The 25,229-nt window shown below is 47.6% G+C and overlaps 1 protein-coding gene across 1 annotated transcript; it reads left to right on the plus strand.

The window, feature by feature from the left end:
* Positions 1 to 404: 404 nt before the first annotated feature.
* On the plus strand, positions 405 to 22,364 carry GLRX3 (glutaredoxin 3). Its single transcript, XM_068140232.1, has 11 exons — positions 405 to 510; positions 4,475 to 4,583; positions 7,211 to 7,285; positions 9,595 to 9,796; positions 12,263 to 12,435; positions 12,522 to 12,583; positions 13,360 to 13,417; positions 15,817 to 15,869; positions 17,773 to 17,812; positions 17,893 to 17,985; positions 22,070 to 22,364. The coding sequence occupies exons 1-11, from the start codon at positions 440 to 442 to the stop codon at positions 22,118 to 22,120; spliced, it is 987 nt and encodes a 328-aa protein (XP_067996333.1). The 5' UTR covers positions 405 to 439; the 3' UTR covers positions 22,121 to 22,364.
* The last annotated feature ends 2,865 nt before the right edge of the window (positions 22,365 to 25,229 follow it).

Here is a 25,229-nt window from a genome sequence, read left to right on the forward strand (position 1 = left end):
TTCCTCGCAGCTGAGCGCCGCAGCCTCCTCTGGCCGCAGGACACTCCCCTGGCCGCAGGACACTCCCCTGGCCGCAGGACACTCCCCTGGCCGCAGGACACTCCCCTGGCCGCAGGACACGCCCCTGGCCGCAGGACACTCCCCTGGCCGCAGGACACTCCCCTGGCCGCAGGACACCCCCCTGGCCGCAGGACACTCCCCTGGCCGCAGGACACTCCCCTGGCCGCAGGACACCCCCCTGGCCGCAGGACACCCCCCCTGGCCGCAGGACACTCCCCTGGCCGCAGGACACTCCCCTGGCCGCAGGACACTCCCCTGGCCTCCCTGCAGGCCCCGCCCCGCGAAGCGGCGTCCCCGCTCTGCGCCTGCGCGCTCCCGGCGGCGCCTGCGCGCCTGCTCCGCGCGTCCTCGCAGCCTCTCCTCTTTCGGCGGTCTGGCCATGGCGGCCGGGGAGGTGGCGGCGGCGGAGTCCGCCGAGCAATTCCAGCAGCTGCTGCAGCAGAAGGACAGGTGGAGCCGGGCACCGGTGGGGATGGGGACCGAGACCGAGGCCGCGGGTGGTGGGATGCGGCTGTGGAGCGCTGAGGGAGCGGGGCCTGCCGCCGGGGACACCCCGCGCTGGGGATGGCCTGATCCGGCCTTCCCCGGGAGGGCGACGGCGGGGCTCGGTGGGATAAAGGTGCTGTTGGATTTGCCCCAGTCTTCCATCCGATGTGTCTGCGGGATCCCTTGGCATCTTCGGGCGAGCTCCGTGAAAAGCCTGTGTCTGCCGAGGCCCCGTGCTGCCTCAGGCCTGAGTGGAACCTTCGTGGGGAAGTGAAAAATCCATATAAGACTGGAGAAAAGCCTCGGGTTTGCTTCTCGGCATGTTGTTGTTTTAAGCACCGGTTTCCTCGGGCTCCAGGGCTGCTCGGGCGCAGCGCTGTTGAAGCTGGAAGCCTGCAGCGGGCCCTCCGCAGCCCCAAAGCTGTAGGGGGTGGGAAGCCTAAATGGGCAGGTGGGCAGGAAAACTCTCTGAACCACAGCTTTCAGGCAGCTTAAGCATTTTGTGTTTCTCCTGACCTCTAAAGTCTCAACCAATCAAATGGTTACCCTACAACTTTTTGAATGAGAACTGTAGCGTTAGGTGATCTGTTGAGTCGTAATGCAAACGCGAGTTGCCCATCTCCAGTGTGAAGGGGCTGGTTTGTCATTAGCTTGACTTTCTGCCTTGCTAGTGAGTAACGGGGCTCTTTTGGGATCTCATCGTGGACCATTGATTCTCTGTGGCCACTGGGCAGTGGCAATAGGCCAGCAGGACCAGAGCAGTGGTTGCCCCTGTGTACTGGGCACTGGTGAGGCCACACTTTGAATACTAGATTCAGTTTTGGACCCCTCACTCTAAGAGGGATATTGAGGTGCTGGAGCAGGTCCAGAGAAGGGCAGTAAAGCTGGTGAAGGGTCTGGAGAAGAGGTCTGGTGAGGAGCAGCTGAGGGAACTGGGGTGGTTCAGCTCAGAGAAAAGGAGACTGGGGGGTAGCTTCATGGCTCCCTGAAAGGAGGCTGGAGCCAGGTGAGGCTTGGTCTTTTCTCCCAAGGAGCAAGTGACAGGACAGGATGAAATGGCCTCAAGTTGTCCCAGGGGAGGTTTAGGGTGGACATGAGGAACAGTTTCTTCATGGAAAGGGTTGTCAAGGCCTATACTAGGTTGCCCAGGGCATGGTGGAATCCCCATTCCTTCAGGTGTTTCAAAGCCGTGGAGATTTGGTGTTGAGGGACATGGCTCAATAGTGATCTGGCAGTGCTGGATTAATGGTTGGACTCAATGATCTTAAAGGCTCTCCAACCCAAAAGATACTATGATTCTAGGATAATAATTTACCTTGGCACAAAAGGAGGGTAATGTGGAGCACTTATTTTCTGGCTATCCCTATCAGAGAGTATTTTGCTCTTTTGGTTCTACAGTAAACAGACCCTTTGTTTTAAAGGTAGATTTTGTGAGTTTCAACCAGTTGTTTTCTTGTTACACACTATGGAAACAAGATGCTGGGCTTTTTGTTTCTCCACGGAAAATGTGTGATATGTCCTTCAGATTTTAATTCTGCTACTAAAGTTTATATACTAAGGAAAGTTAATTTTATATCTAGCCTTGCAGCTTTTCCTCCCAAATTTGAAGTATAAAATTATACTGGCTGAGAAACTTTGGGGCTTGCCTTAGCTTTTTGTTACAAATCCTCTTCTGGAGATAATAGGAGAGGGCTTAGAAATATCTTGGGTGAATTGCAGGAAGGGTTTGGCTAGAATCAGTTTTATGCTTCATCATGCTAATGATTTTCTTCCTGTCTAAATGTTTTATAATCACTCTTGCTATTTTTCAAGTGCTTAGATTCATAGAGTTGGAAGGCACCTTAGAGATCATCTCGTTCTAACTCCCTTGCCATGGGCAGGGAAACATTCAACTACATCAGGTTGCTTAAGGCCTCATCCAGTCTAGCCTTGAACACCTCCAGGTGTCAAGATACCACAAGTGTAGTCGAATTGTAACCTTAGGAGTTGTTGTTCTCTGAATGAATTTGGTGGTAAACTCCCCCTCAAGCACATGGTCCAAATTACAGTATGTGCCTCATGAAGAACATTTTTAACTGTACATTGCAGTTGCAGTTCAACAAATACACTCACTGTCCTTGTAAAAAGTGTGGTAGATCTAAGTAGAAGGCTAGATACTAGGAGGAAATTCTTTGCAGTGAGGGTAGTGAGACATGGGAGCAAGTTGCTCAGGGAGATTGTGGATGCTTCTTCATTGGAAGAGTTCAAGGCCAGGTTGGATAAGGTCTTGAGCAACCTGGTGTAGTCAAGGTGTCTCTGTCCCTGTCAGAGGGGTTGGAACTAGATGATTTTTAAAATCCATCCCAACTCAAAGGATTCTATGGATCTGTGAAGCTGTTTCATCATGAAACTTGATTAAAACAAGTATTTCTTTGTTCATCCTTGTTCCATTTTTAACAGTTTGAGGTCTTAATGGTGTCAGTAAAGTATGTAAGTTAAGAGTTATGCTGGAAGAGGTCTCCCAGTGGTGTTTCAAGTGAAGGGTGTAATGGAAAACCAATCCTGGAGCAAAAGTCTTGCTTCCCCTTTGTCAGGACTTGGTCTGTCTTCGGAAATACTGAGCTGCTGCTGCTTTTGTCATGCTAAAATGTTCTGTCTGTTATGGCTGGGTCTTCTCATACATATAAATGACTTTTTCCCCCTTTCCCAGCCCACCCAATTCTTTTCACCTCATTACTTTGTGGCAAAATCACCTTGGTTACAGTATGATGTAAAGGGCTTGTCCTCACTGGCTCCAAAGGCTTAATTAAAACATATCACTGTGAATGTCTCAAGTTTTTGAAGAAGTTCATATCAAATCCTGTTAGTAAGAGTAAGTCAGCCTTAAGCAGGGTTTAACTGCTGCTGTCAACACCTTCACAGCTCTTGGAATTAAAGGTTGGGCTTGATGCTCTAAGCAGTCTTTTCCAATCTTCTGTGAATCATAGAATCACAGACTGGTTTGGAATGGACCTTTCAAGGTCAGCTAGTCCACGTCTCTGCAGTCAGCAGGGACATCTGCAACTAGAGAAGGTTGCTCCAGGGATGGGGTGTCTCCCAGCTCTCTGGGCAACCTGACACAGGCTCTCAGCACCCTCAAGGTCAAATATTTCTTCCTTCTCTCCAGTCTGAATCTCTCTTTTTGAGTTTCAGCCATCGCCCTTTGTCATGTCCCAACAGGCCCTGCTCAGAAGTCTGTCCCCATCTTTCTTCTTGTCCCCTTTAAGTCCTGGAAGGAACCCAGAAGGTGTCCCTGGAGCTTTCTCTTTGTTGTTTATAATTGGAGATGATTTTCATTTGGGATCGTTGCTGATGGTGACTCATGTACAAGAGTGTTTGAAGAATGGCAGATGACAGAAATCACCTTGAGCTGTTCCTGAGCTCAGGTCTGAATTTATAAGGCTGGCACTTGCAGAATAGCTTTGCTTTGTCATTCCTTTATTTATTTATTATTTTACCACCACGTGAACTTTGCAACTGTTCACATCAAAGTTGTTTGCTTAAGCTCAGGAGAAACACCGTATGGTACCCAATCTGATGGGATTTCTGTTCACACATGCGACTTCCCATCTCTAAATGTTGAGTGTGATCCATGCCAAACATTCAAGGATATTCATGTGGAGTGATCCTTTACTATCAAACCACAGGGTGATGTTTTAATTTGTGTTTCCTTGTCTTAGAAGTGCTGGTTGGGTTTGGAGTGTTCTCTGAAAAGAAGCTTTTAAAGGCCTTCTCTTTGCAGGTTCTTGGGTTTACTTTTTCCTCAGGAAGGTGGTGTAGGTGGTGAGGGAGTCTTTGTGCGTTTGTGTTTGGTTGGTTTGTGTTTTGTTGTGCCTCTTTTCTTTTTTGCACAGCAACTCAAATGTCTTCATTTAGTAATAAGTGCTGTTACTCTTCTCTTTTTGAATAGGTCCCTTGTAGTTGTGCACTTCTGGGCACCATGGGCTCCTCAGTGCACTCAAATGAATGAGGTTATGGCAGCACTAGCAAAGGAACACACCCAGGTTTCATTTGTGAAGGTAAGTCATAGAATCTCAGCATGGGTTGGGTTGGAAGGGACTTTTAAAAGTCATCTAGTCCAACCCCTCTGCACTCATCAGGAACATCTGCAAGTAAAGCAGGTTGCTCAGAGCCCCAAAGAACCTGACCAGCAATGGTTCCAGGGGTGGGGCATCTCACACCTCTGTAGGCAGTCTGGGCTGGACTTTCACCACCCTGTGTCAAGCATTTCTTCCTTCTCTCCAGTCTGAATCTCCCTCTTTTGGTTCAAGCTATTATTCTTTGTCTTGTCACAACAGGCCCTGCTCAAAAGTCTGTCTCCAGGTTTCTGATGAGTCCCTTTAAGCACTGCAAAGCCACCCAAAAGTCTCCCTGGAGCTTTCTCTTCTCCAGGCTGAATAGCCCTAATTCTCTCAGCCTTTCCTGAGCATAGGGTCTCTAGTCCTCCCATCACTGCTGTGACCTCCTCTTGTCCCTTCAATGGGTCTAAGTCTGTGCTGAAGATGCCAGAGTTGGCCCCAGCACTACAGGTGAGGTCTCAGCAGAGCAGAGGGGCAGAATCTCCTCTTGATCTGCTGGCCATGCATTTTTTGTGTACCGAGAACTTGAAAAACTTCCTCTTCTGTGCTCTGGATTGCAGGTTTCTGTTTGAAACACTTAGATCTGTTACCACATTTTTAAACCAGTAACTTTGCAGTTACAGAGCTGGTCTTCATAGTATCATAGTATCAGTCAGGGTTGGAAGGGACCACAAGGATCATCTAGTTCCAACCCCCCTGCCATGGGCAGGGACACCCCACACTAGAGCAGGCTGGCCAGAGCCTCATCCAGCCTGGTCTTAAACACCTCCAGGGATGGGGCCTCAACCACCTCCCTGAACAACCCATTCCAGGGCTTCACCACTCTCATGGTGAAGAACCTCCTCCTCACATCCAGCCTCAATCTCCCCACCTCCAGCTTTGTTTCATTCCCCCTAGTCCTTTCACTACCTGAAACCACCTTGTACTAGATCTGTTTGTGCAGAGTAGTTGTGGATGCCCCCTCACTGGAGGTGTTAAGGGACTGGGCCTTGATCAACCTGGTCTAGTGGAAGGTGGTCCTTCCCATGGCAGGGGAGTTGGAACTAGATGATTTTTAAGGTCCCTTCCAGTGCAACCCATTCAGTAAGTTTTTAGCCTGTGGACAGAAAAGCACACACTTGAATGTGTAAAAGGTTGTATTTTCATAGCAAATTATCCCATTGTATAATTTCAAAGTATGCATTTGACTGCAGAATAAAATGAGAAGCAATAATCTGGCCAAGCTTGCCCCACAGTACTTGCAGGAGTTAAAATGTAGTAGCCCATCAATAGTTTATTGAAGAAACACTCCTTTCTTCCCCTCATAATTTGCAGAAGGCTGCAAATGTCACTCATGATGTACTGCCCCTCGAAATTAGTCAATAGAGCAAACAGCAAGAATTGCTGTGGGCAGAAAATAAGCACTGTAATCATGACATAACTGGGGTCAGTGATTTATGGATTTCAATATAGTGGGAGCTGCATATGATTGAAAATTTACTAGGTCACTAGTGCACCAAAAAAAACCCACAACCCAACAAAACAAAAAAACCATATTTTTATTTGCAGCCTCAGGGCGTTGTCTGAAATGTGCAACAAAATAAAAACCTCTGAACCTGTTTTGACACCCTGTAGGCTGGGGTGGATGGGATGCCAACCCAGGGAGGCTCATTTAAATGCAAATGCATCCCAAACTTCTGCTTCAAATCCTTTTTAAATGCATTTGGGGGCGGGGGGGGGGGAGGGAAAGCCCAGAAGGACATTCTAGAGAGCCCTGAGGAGAGAGACTTGGGGGTGCTGGTGGACAAAAAGGTCAACAGGAGCTCTCAGTGTGCACTTGCAGCCCTCAAAGCCAATCAGATCCTGGGCTGCATCAGGAGAAGTGTGGCCAGCAGGTCAAGGGAGGTGATTCTCCCCCTCTGCTCAGCTCTGGGGAGACCCCACCTGGAGTACTGCATCCAGTTCTGGAGCCCCTATTACAAGAGGGATGTGGAGGTGCTGGAACATGTCCAGAGAAGGGCCACAAGGATGAGCAGAGGGCTGGAGCACCTCTCCTATGAGGACAGACTGAAGGAGTTGGGGCTGCTCAGTCTGGAGAAGAGAAGGCTCCCAGGTGACCTAATTGTGGCCTTCCAGTATCTGAAGGGGGCCTACAGGAAGGCAGGGGAGGGACTTCTCAGGATCTCAGGACTAGGGGGAATGGAATGAAGCTGGAGGTGGGGAGATTCAGGCTGGATGTGAGGAAGAAGTTCTTCCCCATGAGAGTGGTGAAGCCCTGGAATGGGTTGTCCAGGGAGGTGGTTGAGGCCCTGTCCCTGGAGGTGTTTAAGCCCAGGCTGGACGAGGCTCTGGCCAGCCTGATCTAGTGTGGGGTGTCCCTGCCCATGGCAGGGGGGTTGGAACTAGATGATCCTTGTGGTCCCTTCCAACCCTGACTGATACTGTGATACTATGATTGACATCTGCAGTCAAACTTGAAAGAAGATTATGAAAATAATCTCTGGGGGTTTTTTGGGGGGAGCTTGTTTTCTTTTATTTATTTTTATTTTAATCTGGGTATTTTTTTTTTCTTCTGTTTTGTTGTTTAGCTGGAAGCTGAAGCTTTGCCTGAAGTGTCTGAAAAATATGAAATTACTTCTGTCCCAACGTTTTTATTCTTTAAGGTAAGAGGAAAATGGATTTGATAGGTATATTTCCCTAATACTAATACCTTAAGAACTTCCTCAGTAGAGCAACACTTATGAATCTGCTTTAAATCTCTCCAGTGGAACCCAGAAAATGCAGATAGAAGTGCTTCTTACACTTCAAATCTGATATTTCAGAGCTTCCTTGACTTATTTGTTCTTACATAGTTCATATTTTGGTTGCCCTACCTCATATTCATAGAATGGTTTGGGCTGGAAAGGGCCTTAAAGATCATCTAGTTCCAACCCCCCTGCTAAGGACAGGGGCACCTTCCACTAGACCAAGTTGTTCAAGGTCCCATCCAACCTGGCTGTGAACACTTTCAGGGAGAGGGCATCCACAGCTTCCCTGGGCAACCTGTTCCAGTGTCTCTAAAACATGTCAGTGATATTTCCTTGTTCTACAAGATGGCTAAAATCCAAGGGAATAATCTTTCAGCAGAAGTGAGGAGTCTGGGTCATGTTTGCCTATGATAAAGAAAATAATGTGGATTTGTAATATTCCTTCTTTTTTATTAAATTAATATGTTTTATAGTGTTAGCAGTAGTTAGGGCCTTAAATTGTGCCAGGGGAGTACTCCAGGTGTGGCTTTACTAGGGTAGAGTGTGAGAAGAACCTTCCTCAATCTGCTGGTCATATTCTGTTGGCCTTATGAAGAGTGGCTGAGGGACCTGGAGTTACGTAGTCAGTAGAAGAGAAGGCTGAGGGGAGATAGAATAGAATAAACCAGGTTGGAAGAGACCTTCAAGATCATCACGTCCAACCTATCACTCAACACCACCCAATTAACTAACCCATGTAACCAAGCACCCTGTCAAGTCTCCTCCTGAACACCTCCAGTGATGGCGACTCCACCACCTCCCCAGGCAGCCCATTCCAATGGGCAATCACTCTCTCTGTGTAAAACTTCCTCCTGACCTCCAGCCTGAACTTCCCCTGGTGCAGCCTGAGACTGTGTCCTCTTGTTCTGGTGCTGGCTGCCTGGGAGAAGAGACCAACCTCTGCCTGTTTACAACCCCCCTTCAGGTAGTTGTAGAGAGCAATAAGGTCACCCCTGAGTCTCCTCCTCTCCAGGCTAAGCAGCCCCAGCTCCCTCAGTCTCTCCTCATAGGGCTTGTGTTCCAAGCCCCTCCCCAGCTTTGTTGCCCTTCTCTGGACTCATTCCAGCAAGTCAACCTCCTTCCTAAACTGAGGGGCCCACAACTGGACACAGTACTCGAGGTGTGGCCTAACCAGCGCAGTGTACAGGGGCAGAATGACCTCCCTGCTGCTGCTGACCACACTGTTCTTAATGCAGGCCAGGATGCCATTGGCCCTCTTGGCTGCCTGGGCACACTGCAGGCTCATGTTCAGCCTACCATCAACCAGCACCCCCAGGTCCCTCTCTGCCTGGCTGCTCTCCAGCCACTCTAACCCCAGCCGGTAGCACTGCATGGGGTTGTTGTGGCCAATGTGCAGAACCCGGCACTTGGATGTGTTAAATCTCATGCCCTTGGACTCTGCCCATCTGTCCAGCCTGTCGAGGTCTCTCTGCAGAGCCTCTCTGCCCTCCAGCAGATCAACTCCTGCCCCCAGCTTGGTGTCATCAGCAAATTTACTGATGATAGACTCAATGCCCTTATCCAGATCATCAATAAAGATGTTAAAGAGGATGGGGCCCAGCACTGATCCCTGGGGGACTCCACTACTCACTGGCTGCCAGCTGGATGTGACACCATTCACCACCACTCTCTGGGTTCGGCCATCTAGCCAGTTCCTAACCCAGCTCAGAGTGCTGCTGTCCAAGCCATGTCAGCTCTCTACAACTCTCTGAAGGGAGGTTGGAGCCATCTGGGTTTTGGCCTCTTATCCCTAGTATCAGGTCACAGAATGAGAGGAAGTGGTCTGAAATTGGGCCAGGGGAGCTTTAGGTTGGATGTGATGAACAGTTTCTTTCCTGCAGGAGTGGTCAGGTGCTGGAACAGGCTGTTCAGGAAGGTGGTGGAGTCACCGTCCCTGGAGGTGCTGAAGAAACGTGTGGACGTGGCACCTGGGGACATGGTTTAATGGCCATGGCAGTGTTGGGTTGACAGCTGGACTCGATCTTAGAGGGCTTTTCCAGCTGAAAAAATTCTGTGATTCTGTGAGTGGTGTGAGCCTTGGAACTAAAGGCTGTCTAAAAGATCAATACCCTAATCCAGCCTGCATCTGAAAATCTATACTTTATATGGTGACTCTACTATATTTTTATTACAGTACAAAGCCCAAGTTGAATCCTTTAACACAAACCTGTCTTTTGATCCCCTAGAATTCTCAGAAAGTTGACAGATTAGATGGTGCACATGCCCCAGAGCTGACCAAAAAAGTGCAGCGCCATGCGTCCGGCAGCTCCCTCTCTGTTGGCTCCAAGGAGTCTGCTAAAGAAGACCTCAACGTGCGTCTGAAGAAACTCATCAACGCTGCCCCCTGCATGCTGTTCATGAAAGGCTCTCCAAAAGAACCTCGCTGTGGTAAGGATTTCCTCAAGTTCTCATTCAGTTTTGGTCCCCTTGCTCCAGGAAAGATGCTAAGGGGCTGGAGCGTGTCCAGAGAAGAGCAACAAAACTGATGAAGGCTCTGGGGAACAGGCCTGGTGAGGAGCAGCTGAGGGAACTGGGGTTGTTTAGCTAGGAGATGAGGAAGCTGAGGGCAGCCCTCCTTGTTCTTTACAACTTCCTTAAAGGAGGTTGGAGCCAGGTGGGGCTTGGTTCCTTCTCTCAAGGAACAAGTGACAGGACAGGAGGAAATGGCCTTGAGTTGCACCAGGGAAGGTTTAGTTTGGATATGAGGAACAATTGCTTCCTCCAAAGGGCTGTGTGAACCATGGTATACAGAGTAAGTTTTATCCCCTCAGCTGTGTGATTACTACCAATGATGTCTGTGTGCTGTGTATGGATTCATTTGGACTGTGGTAAAACTTGTTTGTAAGAGTCACAGAATCATTCTGGTCGAAAAAAGCCTCCGACATCAAGTCCAACTGTTCTCTAACTCTACCATGTCTGGTGCTAAACCACGTCCCTCAACACTGCATCTCTGTAACTTTGAAACACCTCCAGGGATGGGGATTCAACCACCTGCCTGAGGAACCTCTTCCAGTCTTTGAGAACCCTCTCAGTCAAGAATTTTCTTCTGGTACCAAACTTAAACCTCTTCTGATGCAACTTGAGGTCCTGTCCTCTTGTCCTGTCACTTGTTCTTTGGGAGAAGAGCCCAACCCTCACCTAGCTCCAGCCTCCTTTCAGGGTGTTGTAGAGAGCCAGAAGGTCTCCCCTCAGCCTCCATTCCTCTAGGCTGAACATCCCCAATTTCCTCAGCTGCTCCTCAACAGACCTGTTCTCCAGAGCTCTTACCAGCTTTGTTGTCCTTCTCTGGATCTGCTTCAGCACCTCTATGTCATTCTGGGAGTGAGGGGCCCAAAACTGAACCCAGGATTCAAGCTGTGGTCTCAGCAGTGCCCAGTAACAGGGGGACAGTCCTTGTCCTGGTCCTGCTGGCCACACCATTGCTGATCCAAGCAAGGTTGCTGGTGGACACCTGGCCACTTCTTGGGCCCCTGGGCTGACTGCAGTTCATTAAGAGTATTTTTATTGGTGTAGAATCTGCAGTGTCATTTATGACCATCTACATAACCACTGGAACCCTCCTGTTGGCAGTTTAATTATTCCTTGTCATGCTTCTATGGCATTTCCTCAGAAACTCAGCCTAAATCTTTTGTTATAAAATCAAAGCTTTTCTGCCACTTCATCCCTAAACAGAACACTTCCAGCCTGCTGCCATAACCCTTCAGAACCAAACCCCACCAATCAATCTTTCTCCTTTGCATGTCATTGCCTACAGCTAAAATAAAGCTGGGGTTTTTCTTCCTCCCCCCCCCGAACTCCTTCTAGTAGAAGTGAGTTAATATGGAATCACCATCAGCAATCAGCCTGTAGCTGTTTACTAATGAACTCCCAGATGTCTGAAGGATTTCAGAATGTGTTTGACTGCAGGCTGTACATGAACTTAACACTTCAGTTCTGGAAAGAAAAGCAACTTAGATGCCATACATACAAATGCTGCTATTTCCTACCTCCATAAATTGTAGATCAGGAGAATTGCAGCAAAAAAAATAAATAAATCAATCCATATTTCAAGAACTAATAGGTGGGCTTGCAAGCTGAAATCAAAAGGTTATTTTTCCTTAGAACTTGGGTTCTTCTACCCATTTAAAGCTTATTTATTTTCTTGCACTCCTTTATTAAAGCCTTTAAGCCTTGTCTCTGCTTTTTAATGTATTGCTGTTCCCCACTCCTGGAGGGGTTTCCAAGCTGTGTAGATAGGGTGCTGAGGGCTGTGGGTTAGTGATGTTCTGGCAGTGCTGGGTTAATGGTTGGACTTGAGGATCTGAGTGGGTCTGAACACACAAGATTCTGTGATTTGGATAGAGGGATGCCATTTCTCTGCACACCATTTGATGGAGTTTTTTGAGGCAACTGATGGATTTATAGGGAATTTGAATCCAAACAGGAAAAAGTTGGACAAGATGATAACCACACAATATCATCATCCTATTGGAATAGGTTGCCCAGGAAGGTGGTGGAGTCACCATCCCTGGAGGCACTCAGGAAACGTGGACATGGTGCTTTGAGATGGGTTAATAGCCATGGTGGTGTTGGGTTGATGGTTGGACTCAGTGATCTTAGAGGTCTCTTCCAGATGAAACAATTGTGTGATTCTGTATCAGTGATTTTGATGAGGGGATTGAGTGCTCCCTCAGAAAGTTTGCAGGTGACACCACACTGGGCAGGAGTATTGATCTGCTGGAAAGCAGGAAGGAACACCAGAGCTATTTGGATCTCATTATCTAGAAGAATTAATAAGTTTTAAAGTGAGGTTTAGTAGAGCCATGGGAAGGCGTTGTTCAAAATGACATGGAATTCCTCTCTTTGTGTTCACAGGTTTCAGCAAGCAGATGGTGGAGATTCTGAACAAACATGGTGTTTCTTTTAGCAGTTTTGATATTTTTTCTGATGAAGAAGTCCGTCAGGGGCTGAAAACATACTCCAATTGGCCAACCTACCCACAGTTGTATGTAGCTGGAGAGCTCATAGGTGGACTTGATATTGTCAAGGTTAGACATGGTGAAATTCTTCATCTTCTGGCTTGGCAGAAGGGTGGTTTTCTTCCCTTTAACGTCTGTCTTCTCAATCTCCCTAGGAACTTGAGGCATCTGGAGAACTGGACACAATCTGTCCCAAGGCACAGAAGTTGGAGGACAGGTGTGATGTAATCTGTCACTATATTATGGGTATTTAGTTCTGAGTTTTGCTATATGTATGTTTGTACAGGTGGGACCCCCTGGATAAATTCCTCTACTTTGACTTGGTCCACTTACCCCCACCAGCTGGTTAGCTTATAGGCAGACTTGATATTGTAAAGGCATTGACATTTATCCTGGGGTATGGCCACCAGGTGAAGGGAAGTTTTCCTTCCCCTTTACTCTGTCCTAGGGAGGCTACATCTGGAGTACTGGGTCCAGGTCTGGGCTCCCCAGTTCAGAAAAAAGGGAGTCTGGACACTGAGTCCAACCTTCAGTGCCCCCTACCCACCAGCCCTTGCTGAGCATTGGGAAGATTCCCTCTCAGGGTGTTCCTTCTCCAGGTTTAGGAGCCCCAGGTCTCTCAGCCTTTCCTCCTCACAGAGATGCTCCAGGCCCCTCAGCATCTTTGGAGCCTCCCCTGGACTCTCTCCAGTAGTTCCCTGTGTCTGTTGAACTGGGGAGCCCAGAGGTGGAGGAGAACCTCCCCTGGCCTGCTGGCTGCACTCTTCATGCACCTCAGGATGCCCTTTGCCTTCTTGGCCATGAAGGCACACTGCTGGCTCATAGGCAACTTGTTGTCTACCAGCACTCCTAAGTCCTTCTCTGCAGTGCTGCTTTCCAGCAGGTTAGGCCCTGTTCTGTACTGGTCTGCTTTCCACTTTTGCATTTGGCTTTCCTGTTGAAACAAAGTTTGGGGTAATAACCAAGCTATTCTATCTTGTCTTTTTCATGTAGGCTTAAAAACTTGATCAACAAAGCTCCTGTGATGCTTTTTATGAAGGGAAGCAAACAGGTGGGATAAAGTTGCAGAGCATGTTAGATTTAAACTGTTTGTTAAACAGTGGGAATGACTTTTTGTTTGTTTGCTTTCTTGCTTAAGTGGAAATTGGCAGGCTTTTGGCTGTTTATTTGGTGTTTCTACAAGCTGTGGAAGAACAGATCCTGTTTTGGTTAGATAAACATTGTTAAAATGCTGTGTTACTGTAGAACCAGGGAATTTGCTGCCCTGCAAGGGATGTCTGTCAGTTGATCCATGATTCAGGAATGACTGGAAGATCTCTGCACATCCTTTTGGTCTTGGTTGTTAATTATCTTTGCAGATACTGGATTTTCCTCTGTTACTCTGTGTGTCTGCCTCTGATCTTAGCTTACTTGAGGTCTATGCTTTGGGCATTGCCCCAAATTTGTTTCAGCATAATTTCTCTTCAGACTTTCCTCTGCTGACCTTTTAAATTCTCTGACTTCATTATGCTTTCACAACCCTACTTAAAAAAAAGTTACTAGATGGTTTTAAAACTAAAGTCAATTTCCACATGCCATTGGGCAGGATAATTGGTGTCCTGGAGGATAGAGAGGCTTCTCAGAGGGGTCTGGCCAGGATGAATTGATGAGCTGAGGCCAGTGGGATGAGGTTCAACAAAGCAAGGCACTGGGTTCTGCATTTGGGTCACAACCCCAGGCTTGGGGTAGAGTGGCTGGAAACTGCCTGTTGGAAAAGGATGAAGGGGAGTTGATCAACAGCAACTGAAGATAGTCCAGTGTGTGCCCAGGTGGTCAAGAGCACCACCTACATCCTGACTTGGATCAGCAGTAGTGTAGTCAGCAGGACCAGGGCAGAGTGAGGCCACACCTTGAGTATTGGGTTCTGTTTTGGACCCCTCACTCCAAGAAGGACATTCAGGGGCTGGAGCAGGTCCAGAGAAGGGCAGTGAAGCTGGTGGCGGGTTCTGGAGAACAGGTCTGGTGAAGAGCAGCTGAGGGACCTGGGATTGTTCAGCTGGGACAAAAGGAGGCTGAGGGGAGGTCTTATGGCTCTCTACAACTCCCTGAAACAAGGCTGGAGCCAGGTGGGTGTTGGTCTCTTCTGCAAAGGAACAAGTGACAAGACAGGAAGAAGTGGCCTCAGGTTGCCCTCAGGGGAGGTTTAGGATGGATATGAGGAACATTTTCTTCATGGAGAGGGTTGTCAAGGCCTGACCTAGGCTGCCCAGGGCAGTAGTGGAGTCCCCCTCCCTGGAGGGGTTTCAAAGCTGTGTAGATGTGGTTCTGAGGAACATGGATTAGCAAGAAACTTTGCAGTGTTAGATTAATGGTTGGACTTGATGATCTGAATGGTGTTTCCCATCCAAACCAATTCAGTGAATCTCTAAATGATTCACTCTTTCTCCCCTACATGGAATGGTCTTTGCCTGCTGTCTTTGAGCTACAATGAAATGATAGTGCTCACTAAAACTGTGACTGAAGACAGACAAGTGCTAGTCCTCAAGATTAAAACAACAAGAAATGACTGTAAAGCAAAGACCACTCTGTGGTGTGTACTCAGAATCAGCAGGGGTTCAATGATTCCCTTTTACACAGCAAGGAGCTCCAGTTTTTCCTGTCCAAATGACCTGAATGGCACCCAACTGGGACTTCTTACTGGGATGGTGTGGCCTAAATGTGAACTGAACTCTTCACCTGGCTCATCTTTCCATTTCATTGTCTCATCTGTTCCCTAAGCCTCTCTGTATTAAATCCAGATAGTTTTAAGGTGTTACAGGCTGTCTAGGAAGCTCTTTCATCTCACTGTGGGTTATGCTGCCTCACTGAAATAGTACCAACCAGCTGAGGTCTTCTAAACATACACTTTTAGCTGCTTTCAAACCTGTCTTGCCCAAATTCTTGCTTTCTGTAGGCAAGTTGCTTAACATATTTTGTCTGTGAGTGAAATCATCAAGAAGAAGGAGTAGTCTGGGTTAAATCAGTATCTTGGAGTGGTTGGTCTTGGTGGTCTCAAATTCAGTATCTTGGAGTGGTTGGTCTTGGTGGTCTCAAATTCAGCATCTTGGAGTGGTTGGTCTTGGTGGTCTCAAATTCAGCATCTTGGCATTGGCAGGGACACCTCGACCATGCTGCTCAAGGCCTGCTGAGATTGCTCAATCACCTCACATCACAACCAAGGAAAGTGTTTTAATACTCTTACTGTTCTCATTTATTTCAGTAGAGCAGATAAAGACTGAGACAGTCAGTGCTGTTCAAAGCTCAAAAGATATAAAGAAGACTGAAAAAAGGGATTCTTAGCAGATTTGCTCATCCAGTAAGGTCATCACTAGTGGTAACTTGGTAATAGCTTCGGTGTAGTTCAAGGACTTGGGGATTGTGTGGAGTAAATACAGCAGATAGATATTAACAAACATCTGTTTTGCATTCTAGATGGCAAAGTGTGGATTCAGCAAGCAAATTCTAGAGATCCTGAATAACACTGGGTATGTAAGTGAGGTTTGATTGCATTTGGGAAGCCAATTCTGCTTGAAACCCCACATTTTTATAGATTCATTGAATAGTTTATGTTGGAAGGAACCTTAGAACTAGATGACTTTTAACTCCCTCATTCTTTACTACAAGGGTTGGGACTCTGGAACTGGCTGCCCAGGGAGGCAGTGGGTGCTTCCTTCCTGGAGGTGTTCAAGGCCAGGTTGGATGAGGCCTTGAACAACCAAATCTAGTTGAGAGGCATCCCTGCCCGTGGCAGGTGGGTTGTAGCTGATGATCTCTGAAGTCCTTTCCAGCCTAAGCCATTCTTATGATGATTCTGTAATCCACAGCCTCCCTGAGCAGTCTGTTCCAGTTTCCTGTCTCTATTTTTATACATGGAGAGTTGGGAAAACATTAATGGGAGGCTTCCCCAAACATAATTTTCTAAAGAGTATTTTAAAGTATCTTTCAGTGTGACTCCTACACTCATTTGACACTGAGCCAAAGGTGATGTGTCAGTTGTTACACTGCTTTAGCACTGCTACAGAGTGATTGTCTTGCTCTGACTGAGGAGTTGATTCCAACCCTGGAGCTTTTCTTTCTTTGCTGTGATTGTTGGCATGAAAGAAATCCTGATAAGCAGCTTGTCTTGGAGAGGTCCCTCTTGATCTCATTCCTTAATCTTGGAGCCTCTCATGTTATCTAGCCTCAGTTTTCCTCTTCAAAGGAGTTCTTGTACTGAGGGAGATTCCTATCATCTTCCTTTGAATTAAACTCCTGTTCTGGTTGTACTGCTGGTTAGAGGTTAAGCAGTTGTCTTGATACCCTGATGTTAGAATGGGCTTTTGAGGTAATACATCAATATCCAACTCGGAGACAAGTAGTAAAGACTCAAATCATCATTCTTTGTGGCTGGCTCTAGTCTACCTGCAGGAATTTGCTTAACTTGCTGGCTGTTGAAGACTGGCAGCTCTTAAGACACAAGGATGTGTGATCTTGAGGCTGGAAACCCTCTGCTGTGGGGATGTGCTGAGTTGGGGCTGTTCAGTTTGGAGAAAAGGAGGCTCCAGCGAGACCTTCTGGTGGCCTTGCAGTACCTAAAGGGGCTGATCAGGCAGACTTTTGAGCAGGGCCTGTTGTGACAGGACAAGGGGTGGTGGTTTGAACTTGGAGGGAAATTCAGATTGGAAAGAAGGAAAAAATGTTTGAGGGTAGTGAGAGCTTGTCCCACATTGCCCACGGAGGAGGGAGATGTCCCATCCCGGGAACCATTGCAGGTCAGGTCAGCTGGGGCTCTGAGCAACCACATTGCAGATGTCCCTGCTCACTGCAGGGATTTGGACTAGCTGACCTTTAAAGGTCTCTTCCAACCCAAAACATTCTATGGTTCTATGAAGTACACACCAAAACTCATGTAAGAATTAAGCAGCGATTCACACAGTTGTTGTGTAGTATGTGAAGATGGTGAAAAAGCTGCAGCTGGGTGATTAAAACCTTCCAGAGTATATATGTGTGTGTGTCTGTCCATCCTTTTCTTATTTTTTCACAGCTAATACTGGGTTATTCAAAAACACTTTGGCCAGTTAAAACCTGAGCCACACAGCTTAATTCTTTTAGTGTGTAATGCTGTCACCTGTGTGTTTATAAAGGGTTTCCCTTGCAACGAGACTCTTTGTTTGGTTTGGTTTTACTTTACAGTTATTAAGTCACTTTTTGACACCAGGTGTTGACTTGGCTGACATGAGGTGTTGACTTTTTAACTCTCATTACCTGTTAACTCTTGAGTGATTTGGCAGCCAGCTTGCAGAAGTACTCATTTTCCACCCAAAACTATTTGCTGATTCAGGATATTTTTTTAGGGCTTTACATTGCCCAACTCCACAGCCTATGATGATGTTTTGTTTTCTTTTCCAGTGTGGATTATGAGACATTTGACATACTGGAAGATGAAGAGGTAATGAAGCTCCTCAATCACTGATTTCATCATTGCTTTTACTCAAGTTGGAAGCTGACACTGAAGTTTATTTTTCCTAGGTGAGGCAAGGATTAAAGACCTTCTCAAACTGGCCAACGTATCCTCAGCTGTATGTGAAAGGTGAACTTGTTGGAGGGCTGGATATTGTGAAGGTAAGACTGGGAGAGTCTCTTTTTTGAGGTGTGTAGTGACCATTTGGTTAAACTGAGCTATATTTTTACCCATGACACAGAAATTCTTGAGTAGTGACCCTGTAATCATAGAATCATTACAGTTGGATAAGATCTCTTGAAGATCATCAAATCCAACCATCAACCCAACACCACCATGGATAAACTGTGTTCCTCAGCACCATATCTGCATGGCTTTGAAACCCCTCCAGGGATGGTGAATCCAGCATCTCCCTGGGCAGCCTGTTCCAAAGCATAACCACTCTTTCAGTGGAGAATTTTTTCCTAATGGCTTGGTTGGTTTTACTGTGAATTCTTGTGATGTTATCAGTGGTGTTCCCCAGGGCTTAGTACTGGGTCCAGAACTCTAGTAACTTTATCAGTGATATGGATAAGGGTATGAAGGCACCCTCGAGTTTGCATATGACACTAGGCTGGGAGGGTGTGTTGATCTGCTGGAGAGTAGGAGGCTGTGTAGAGGCGCTGGGAGAGGCTGGTCCAATGGGCTGAGGTCAGTGGGATGAGGTTCAACAAGGCCAAGAGCAGGGTCACAGCAATGCTCCAGGCATGGGGCAGAGTGGCTGGAAACTGCCTGGTGGAAAAGGACCTGGAGGTGCTTGTTGACAGTGTCTGAAGATGAGCCAATGTATGCCCAGGTGTCTGAGAATGCCACCAGCATCCTAGCCTGTGTCAGAAATAGTGTGGCCAGTAGGACAAGGGCAGGGATTGTCCCCCTGTGCATGGCCACTGGTGAGGCCATGCATTGAATTCTGTATTCAGTTTGAGCCCCTCACTCCAGGAAGGACAGTGAGGTGCTGGAGCATGTCCAGAGGATGGCAGCAAAGCTGGTGAAGGGTCTGGAGAACAGGTCTGGTGAGGAGCAGCTGAGTGAGCTGGGGTTGTTCAGCCTGGAGAAGAGGAGGCTGAGGGGAGACTTTCTGACTCTCTACAAGTGAGAGGTAGAGTGAGGTGGTCTTTTATCCTTAGTAACAAGTGACAGGACAAGAGGAAATGACCTCAAGTTGCACCAAGGGAGGTGTAGTTTGGGTATTGCAACAAACTTCTTGACTAGAAAGGGTTATCAAAGACTTGAACAGGCTGCCTAGGGAGGTGGTTGAATCTCCATCCCTGGAGATGTTGAAAAGAGTGTGCTGCTAAGATGTGCTGCTCAGGGACATGGTTTAGCACCAGACTTGTTAGAGTTAGAGAATGGTTGGACTCCGTGATCTTGGAGGTCTTCTCCAACCAGCAGAAATTGATTGTTTCTGTTCTATATTGCTGTTCTCTTTGTGGCCCTTCCATGTTTCTATCATCTCAGCACGCAGTTGAAAGGAGCTCTCAGCCCCTAACATTCTCACGTGCCCAGGTTTTACAGTGAAATATCTTTCCTGGCCATCACTCAGTTACTGTTTTGGTACAGACCCATTTTTACCCTCTAGCTGCATTTTTACAGGCTTCTCTTCCCAGTTTTACTTCTGACATTGCTTTTTCTCCAAATAAGGTGGACGAGACACTTCTCTTCCCAGCAAACAGCCTCATTCCTGGAAGGAAGTAAAGGTTTATTATAGTTGTTTGAGCAGACCCTGAAGCCACAACAACAGCTCTTGCATCTCTTACCATGGCTTTTGATTTCAGTAACAGAGCAGGCACAGTGCTCTAAACCTCAAATTCTCCTGAGCCCATTCTTGTCTCAATGGTTTATAGCCAATTCCTCTGACGCTGCGACTACAGGGAAGCTACAATCAATAAACCTCATTTAGTTCTAAAAATACTTAAATTCTACACAGGAATTGGGTTTAACAAGCGTGGGGGTGGTTTCAGTGATCAGGAAGTGTGGTCTTGGGCATTGTGGAGATGCTGTTTTGTAAATGCTTGCGTTGTTGGAGTGTCTTTAGTTCACGCCGATTCGGTGCGTAGATGGTTGGACTCGATCTGCAGTGTGCCCAGGCAGCCAAGAGGGCCAATGGCATCCTGGCCTGCATCAGGAACAGTGTGGCCAGCAGGAGCAGGGAGGTCATTCTGCCCCTGTACACTGCACTGGTTAGGCCACACCTCGAGTACTGTGTCCAGTTCTGGGCCCCTCAGTTTAGGAAGGAGGTTGACTTGCTGGAACGAGTCCAGAGAAGGGCAACAAAGTTGGGGAGGGGTTTGGAACACAGCCCTGTGAGGAGAGGCTGAGGGAGCTGGGGCTGCTTAGCCTGGAGAAGAGGAGACTCAGGGGTGACCTTATTACTCTCTACAGCTACCTGAAGGGAGATTGTAGACAGGCAGAGGTTGGTCTCTTCTCCCAGGCAGCCAGTACCAGAACAAGAGGACACAGTCTCAGGCTGCGCCAGGGGAGGTTTAGGTTGGATGTTAGGAAGAAGCTCTATACAGAGAGAGTGATTGCCTATTGGAATGGGCTGCCCAGGGAGGTGGTGGAGTCGCCGTCATTGGAGGTGTTCAGGAGGAGACTTGATGGGGTGCTTGGTGCCATGGGTTAGTTGTTTAGGTGGGTTGGATTGGTTGATGGGTTGGACGCGATGATCTTGAAGGTCTCTTCCGGTCCGGTCTGGTCTGTTCTGTTCTATTCTTCTTCCCCAGCCTAAACAATTCTGTGATTCTACAAATGTTGTCACTGCTTTGAAATACTTTTCTGACTACAGCATAGTAAGTAATAAACCTGAGACAGTTGTTTCTCCTGACATGTGAGAAGATAGGCACCACCAGAGCATCTTTTAAAGCTATTTCCTGGTGTTATCTTGTTCTTTAAGGTAACAGCAAAACAAAGGATGGTTAAACTGGTTGGTGGGTCAGGATCAAGGACCTAACAGAATAGGTGGCTCTGTGTTGGAAAGCAAAACAAAAACTCTGTCCTAGAGGACAGAAACCATTACACCCTCAGTCACTTCTATGTCCCAGTTAAAACAGGCAAATCTCAAGAGTCACAGCATGATGGGGCTTGAAAGGGGCTTCTAGAGATTATCCAGTCCAACCTCCCTGCTAAAGCAGGGGCACCCAGAGCAGCTTGCCCAGCGTGGCAATGGCCAGCTGGGGTTGGAATCTTTCCAGAGAAGGAGACTCCACAACCTCTCTGGGCTGCCTGCACCAGGGTTCCAGCACCCTCACATCAAAGAACTTTCTTCTCCTGGTTGCCCCTGGTGCTGTCCTGAGCAGCACTGATAAGGGTCTTGCCCCACGTGGGTCCTTTAGCTCTTGCTGAGCATTGAGGAGATCCCTTCTCACACTGCTATTCTCCAGGCTCAACAGCCCCAGGTCTCAGCCTTTCCTCCTCACAGTGATGCTCCAGTCAGCTCAGCATCTTTGGAGCCTCCACTGGGATACTGTTGCTTGAGCTGGGGAGCCCAGAGCTTGATCAAATACTCTAGCCATGGTCTCAGTAGGGCAGAGTAGAGGGGGAGGAGAACTTCCCTCGACCTGCTGACCAAACTCTTGTTGATGCACAACAGGAGACCTTTGGCCTTCTTGGCCTCAAGGGCACATTGCTGGCTTGTGGTGAACTTGTCCTTCTTCTGCAGGTCACCCCTCAACTGTACTGGTTCAGGGGGTTGTTCCTCTCCAGGTACAGGACTCTATACTTGCCCTGGTTGAACTTCATGAAGTTCCTTTCAGCCTAACTTCCCCACCTGGAAATCATCTCTTACTTAGAACTCTTAGAAATCTTTGACTGTCTTGTTTAGTTTAGTGTGTGGTAGCAACAAAATCTATTGATGGATGTTCACTGTTTCATATTGTGGGAGATGTTGTTTTGTGTACACCTGAAGTATATTTTGAATTAGATCTGGGAGGGATTTTATACCTAAGTTGATATCCAGCGTTTTTGAAGGTGAAAAGATGTGCACTGAAGAAATTTCCAATTTTTTACTCATCAGACACAAAATAGAATGGAATTACTCACTGAACTTCAATGTCATGGTCAAGGAGGACCTCTAGTGGGTCTTTTTGTAGTGCAGCCCTTAATAGCCAAGGAATCATTTCCTCATCCTTAATCTGTCCTCCTTGAAATCTTGTTAGCATCACTACTAAGTCTGCTTGGGGAGTAATCACTGTCTGTGTTTCTTCACAGGAGCTAAAGGAAAGTGGTGAACTGCTGCCTGTTCTGAAGGGAGAAAATTAACAGAGGAGGACAGCAAGGGGAACCAAAATACTTGGAACAATTTATTCACTTCTAGGTTATATTGGAGCAGTATTTAACTGTGAAGGGTTGGGGTTAGCGCTGTGGAACCCAGCAAGAGTCAACTAAGCCAGCCTGTGTCCAGTATGTGTCTCACAAGATCATGCCTACCTATGAAAATGTGTTTCCACTGAAGAGACAAACATGTCAAGGTCATCATATTAAATTAAAATACAATGTTCAAGAACTCTGTGAGTTAAAATGGTGTTTCTGTGGAGGAAAGCAGACTCTGGAAACCAGCACTTTCAGCAGTGGTTTGAGGAACACTTAAAGCCATTCTGCCCCTGGCTGGGTTCAGGGTGTCTTTCTTCACAGGGCTGGTGATGCTGTGGGGTGTTGGGACACATCCAGCTCCATGATCTGGGAGTCTCTACTGGGGCTGCCTGTGGGCTTTGCTGTTCTGTAGCTGTCTGGTTTTGATTGGAGTTTTGTCTGAGGAGCTGCAGAGCTGCTGGCTTCAAGCTGGTGATGGGTGAGTGGAGGCTGCTGCTGTGTGGTGGTGGAGGGGACATTGCACCAGCACAGGTCAACCAGAAAGAGCTGGGAAAACACCAGCTACATAAAGTATGCTTGGAAACAATTCCAGCCTGTGGTCAAAACCTTAATTCAAGGAACTGCTCCCTCACAGGGGTAAGTCTTGTCCTTCTGAAGGAACATCTGATCCCTCTGCCTCCAGAACAGACTGCTGCTGGAGAGAGGAGAATAAAAGAGGCAGTGTGGATTCGATTAGCACCTGGGATGAGGTGAAGGTGAGATAAGACCCATGGCAGGGGGGTTGGAACTAGATGATCTTTAAGGTCCCTTCCAACCCAAACCATTCTAGGATTCCAGATGAGGAGGTACAGGATGTGCTGATGGAAGTTGTGTGGTCAGTAACTGATTCTTGCATTAGCTTTCTACCTGCACACTCACATGCATGATCATGGAATCACAGAATGGTTTGGGTCAGAAGGGACTTTAAAGATCATCCAGTTCCAACCTCTGTGCCATGGGCAGGGACACCTCCCATTAGCCCAGGTTGCTCAAGGCCTCATCCAACCTTGCCTTGAACACCTACAGAGAGGGAGCATCTACAACCTCCCTGGGCAACCTGTTCCAGCATCTCACCACTCTCACTCCAAAGAACTTCTTCCTACTGTCCAGTCTAAATCCAGTCTGAATGGTTGTAGAAGGCCAGAGATATGAAGGACATCAACAAAAAGGGTGAAACTTCAGATCTTGGCACTGTTGCCTCCTGGTGTAAATTTCAGCCCCTTTCCCATTTTTTTGGATTGTTTTATAGAATACCACGGTGCCTTGGGGTGGAAGGGAGCTAGTGCAGCTCCCTTGCAGGCAGCAGGGACATCTGCAACTAGAGCAGGTTGCTCAGGACTCCCAAACAACCTGACCTGCAATGGTTCCAGGGTTGGAGCATTTCCTTCCTCTCTGGGTAACCATTTCTTCCTTCTCTCCTGTCTGAATCCCCCTCTGAGTTCAAACCATCACCCCTTGTCCTGTCACAATGTTGCCTGCCAAAGTGCATATCGTGGAGCTCCTCCCATGGTCACTCCTGGCACAACCAAGGAAAACTTGAGTGTTCTGGATGGAAGAGAGGAAAGGCAGCAAAGTGTTGGAGCACCCTCCAGGTGGAGAGAGAAGTGATGTCTTGAGCTTCTCTGGCTGCTGAAGGTGGCACATTCCATGTTCCTGGTGGAGAAGCATTTGACATTGATCTTTGGGTGCAATTAACATAACTCATATTCTGCTTATTTGTGTTTCTTTTTTTCCTCTCTTTTTTTTTTCTTTTTACCCCCTTTTTGTCCCAAGATTTCAGTGTAGATCCTTTTCTGCCTGTACTTCAATATTAGATTGTAAAAGAAAATCAATCATGCCCTCTCCCTGCAGGTGTTCAAGGCCAAGTTGGATGAGGCCTTGAGCAGCCTGGTCTAGTGGAAGGTGTCCCTGCCCATGGCAGGGAGCTTGGAACTGGATGATCTTTAAGGTCCCTTGCAGATGTTCTGTGAATCTGTAGTCAAAAGGGAAAGTGGTTGGGGTTGTCCACGCTTGGAGCTCTTCAGGCCTCAAGTAAATTAAGAGAAATCAATTTTGATTTAATTTGCTTTTAGAACAGGTTGAACCAGGGGACACCCAATACTCTGTCTCAGCCTGGAGCAGTTTGTAATTTGCCATTGTAGTGAAATTGGTGACTATGGTGCAGAACAGCAGCTACATCTCCCTTCCAGTGACCAAAAAGGGGTCACAGAATTCCTGAGTCCCAGCATGGTGAGGGGTGTAAGAGATCTCTGGAGATAAGTCCAACCCCACTGCTAAAGCAGAAACACCCACAGCAGCTTGCTCAGGATCACAATGGCCAGGTAGGTTTTGAATCTCTCCAAAGAAAAGCAGACTCCACAATCTCTCTGTGCACCCTGCTTCAGGGCTCCAGCACCCTCACACCAAACAAATTTCACCTTCTGGTGAGGTGCAACAGTTGGAGGTGGCTTGATAAAATGAAGGGGAGAGCAGACAGATGTCAGTACAGTCCTTACCTCCTCCTTGGACACCTTCCATCCCACTCATCATTTGGGGCTTGTAACTTTATCCCTGTGGTAAGTGTTCATTGTCCTCTTGTCACCATGGTGGTGGATGAAGTACGTCTCCTATACAAGAGCCCAACCAGACCCACAGTCCTACTGGTGTTGCTGCTGGACTGACTTCACTGCTTGGACACAGAAATGGTTAACCTGAAGAAATGAGTTCCTGGTGTGGACTGGAGGTGCTCTGCATATGCTGAAGACCTCAGGTATAACAGGACCAATGGAGGGAAGGGAGGCCATCCAGAGGGACCTTGACAGGCTGGAGAGGTGGGCTTAAGCCAACCTCATGAGGTTCAATAAGAGCAAGTGCAGGCTCCTGCAGCTGGGTCGAGGCAATCCCAGGCACAAATCCAGGCTGGGCAGGGACTGGCTGGAAAGCAGCCCTGAGGAGAGAGACTTGGGGGTGCTGGTGGACAAAAAGTTCAACAGGAGCTCTCAGTGTGCATTTGCAGCCTGCAAAGCCAATCGGATCCTGG

The sequence above is a fragment of the Melanerpes formicivorus genome, unplaced genomic scaffold (genome assembly GCF_026170545.1).
Source record: "Melanerpes formicivorus ecotype bairdi unplaced genomic scaffold, bMelFor1.0.p_v2 SCAF_6, whole genome shotgun sequence".
In the NCBI taxonomy this organism is placed as follows: Eukaryota; Metazoa; Chordata; class Aves; order Piciformes; family Picidae; genus Melanerpes; species Melanerpes formicivorus.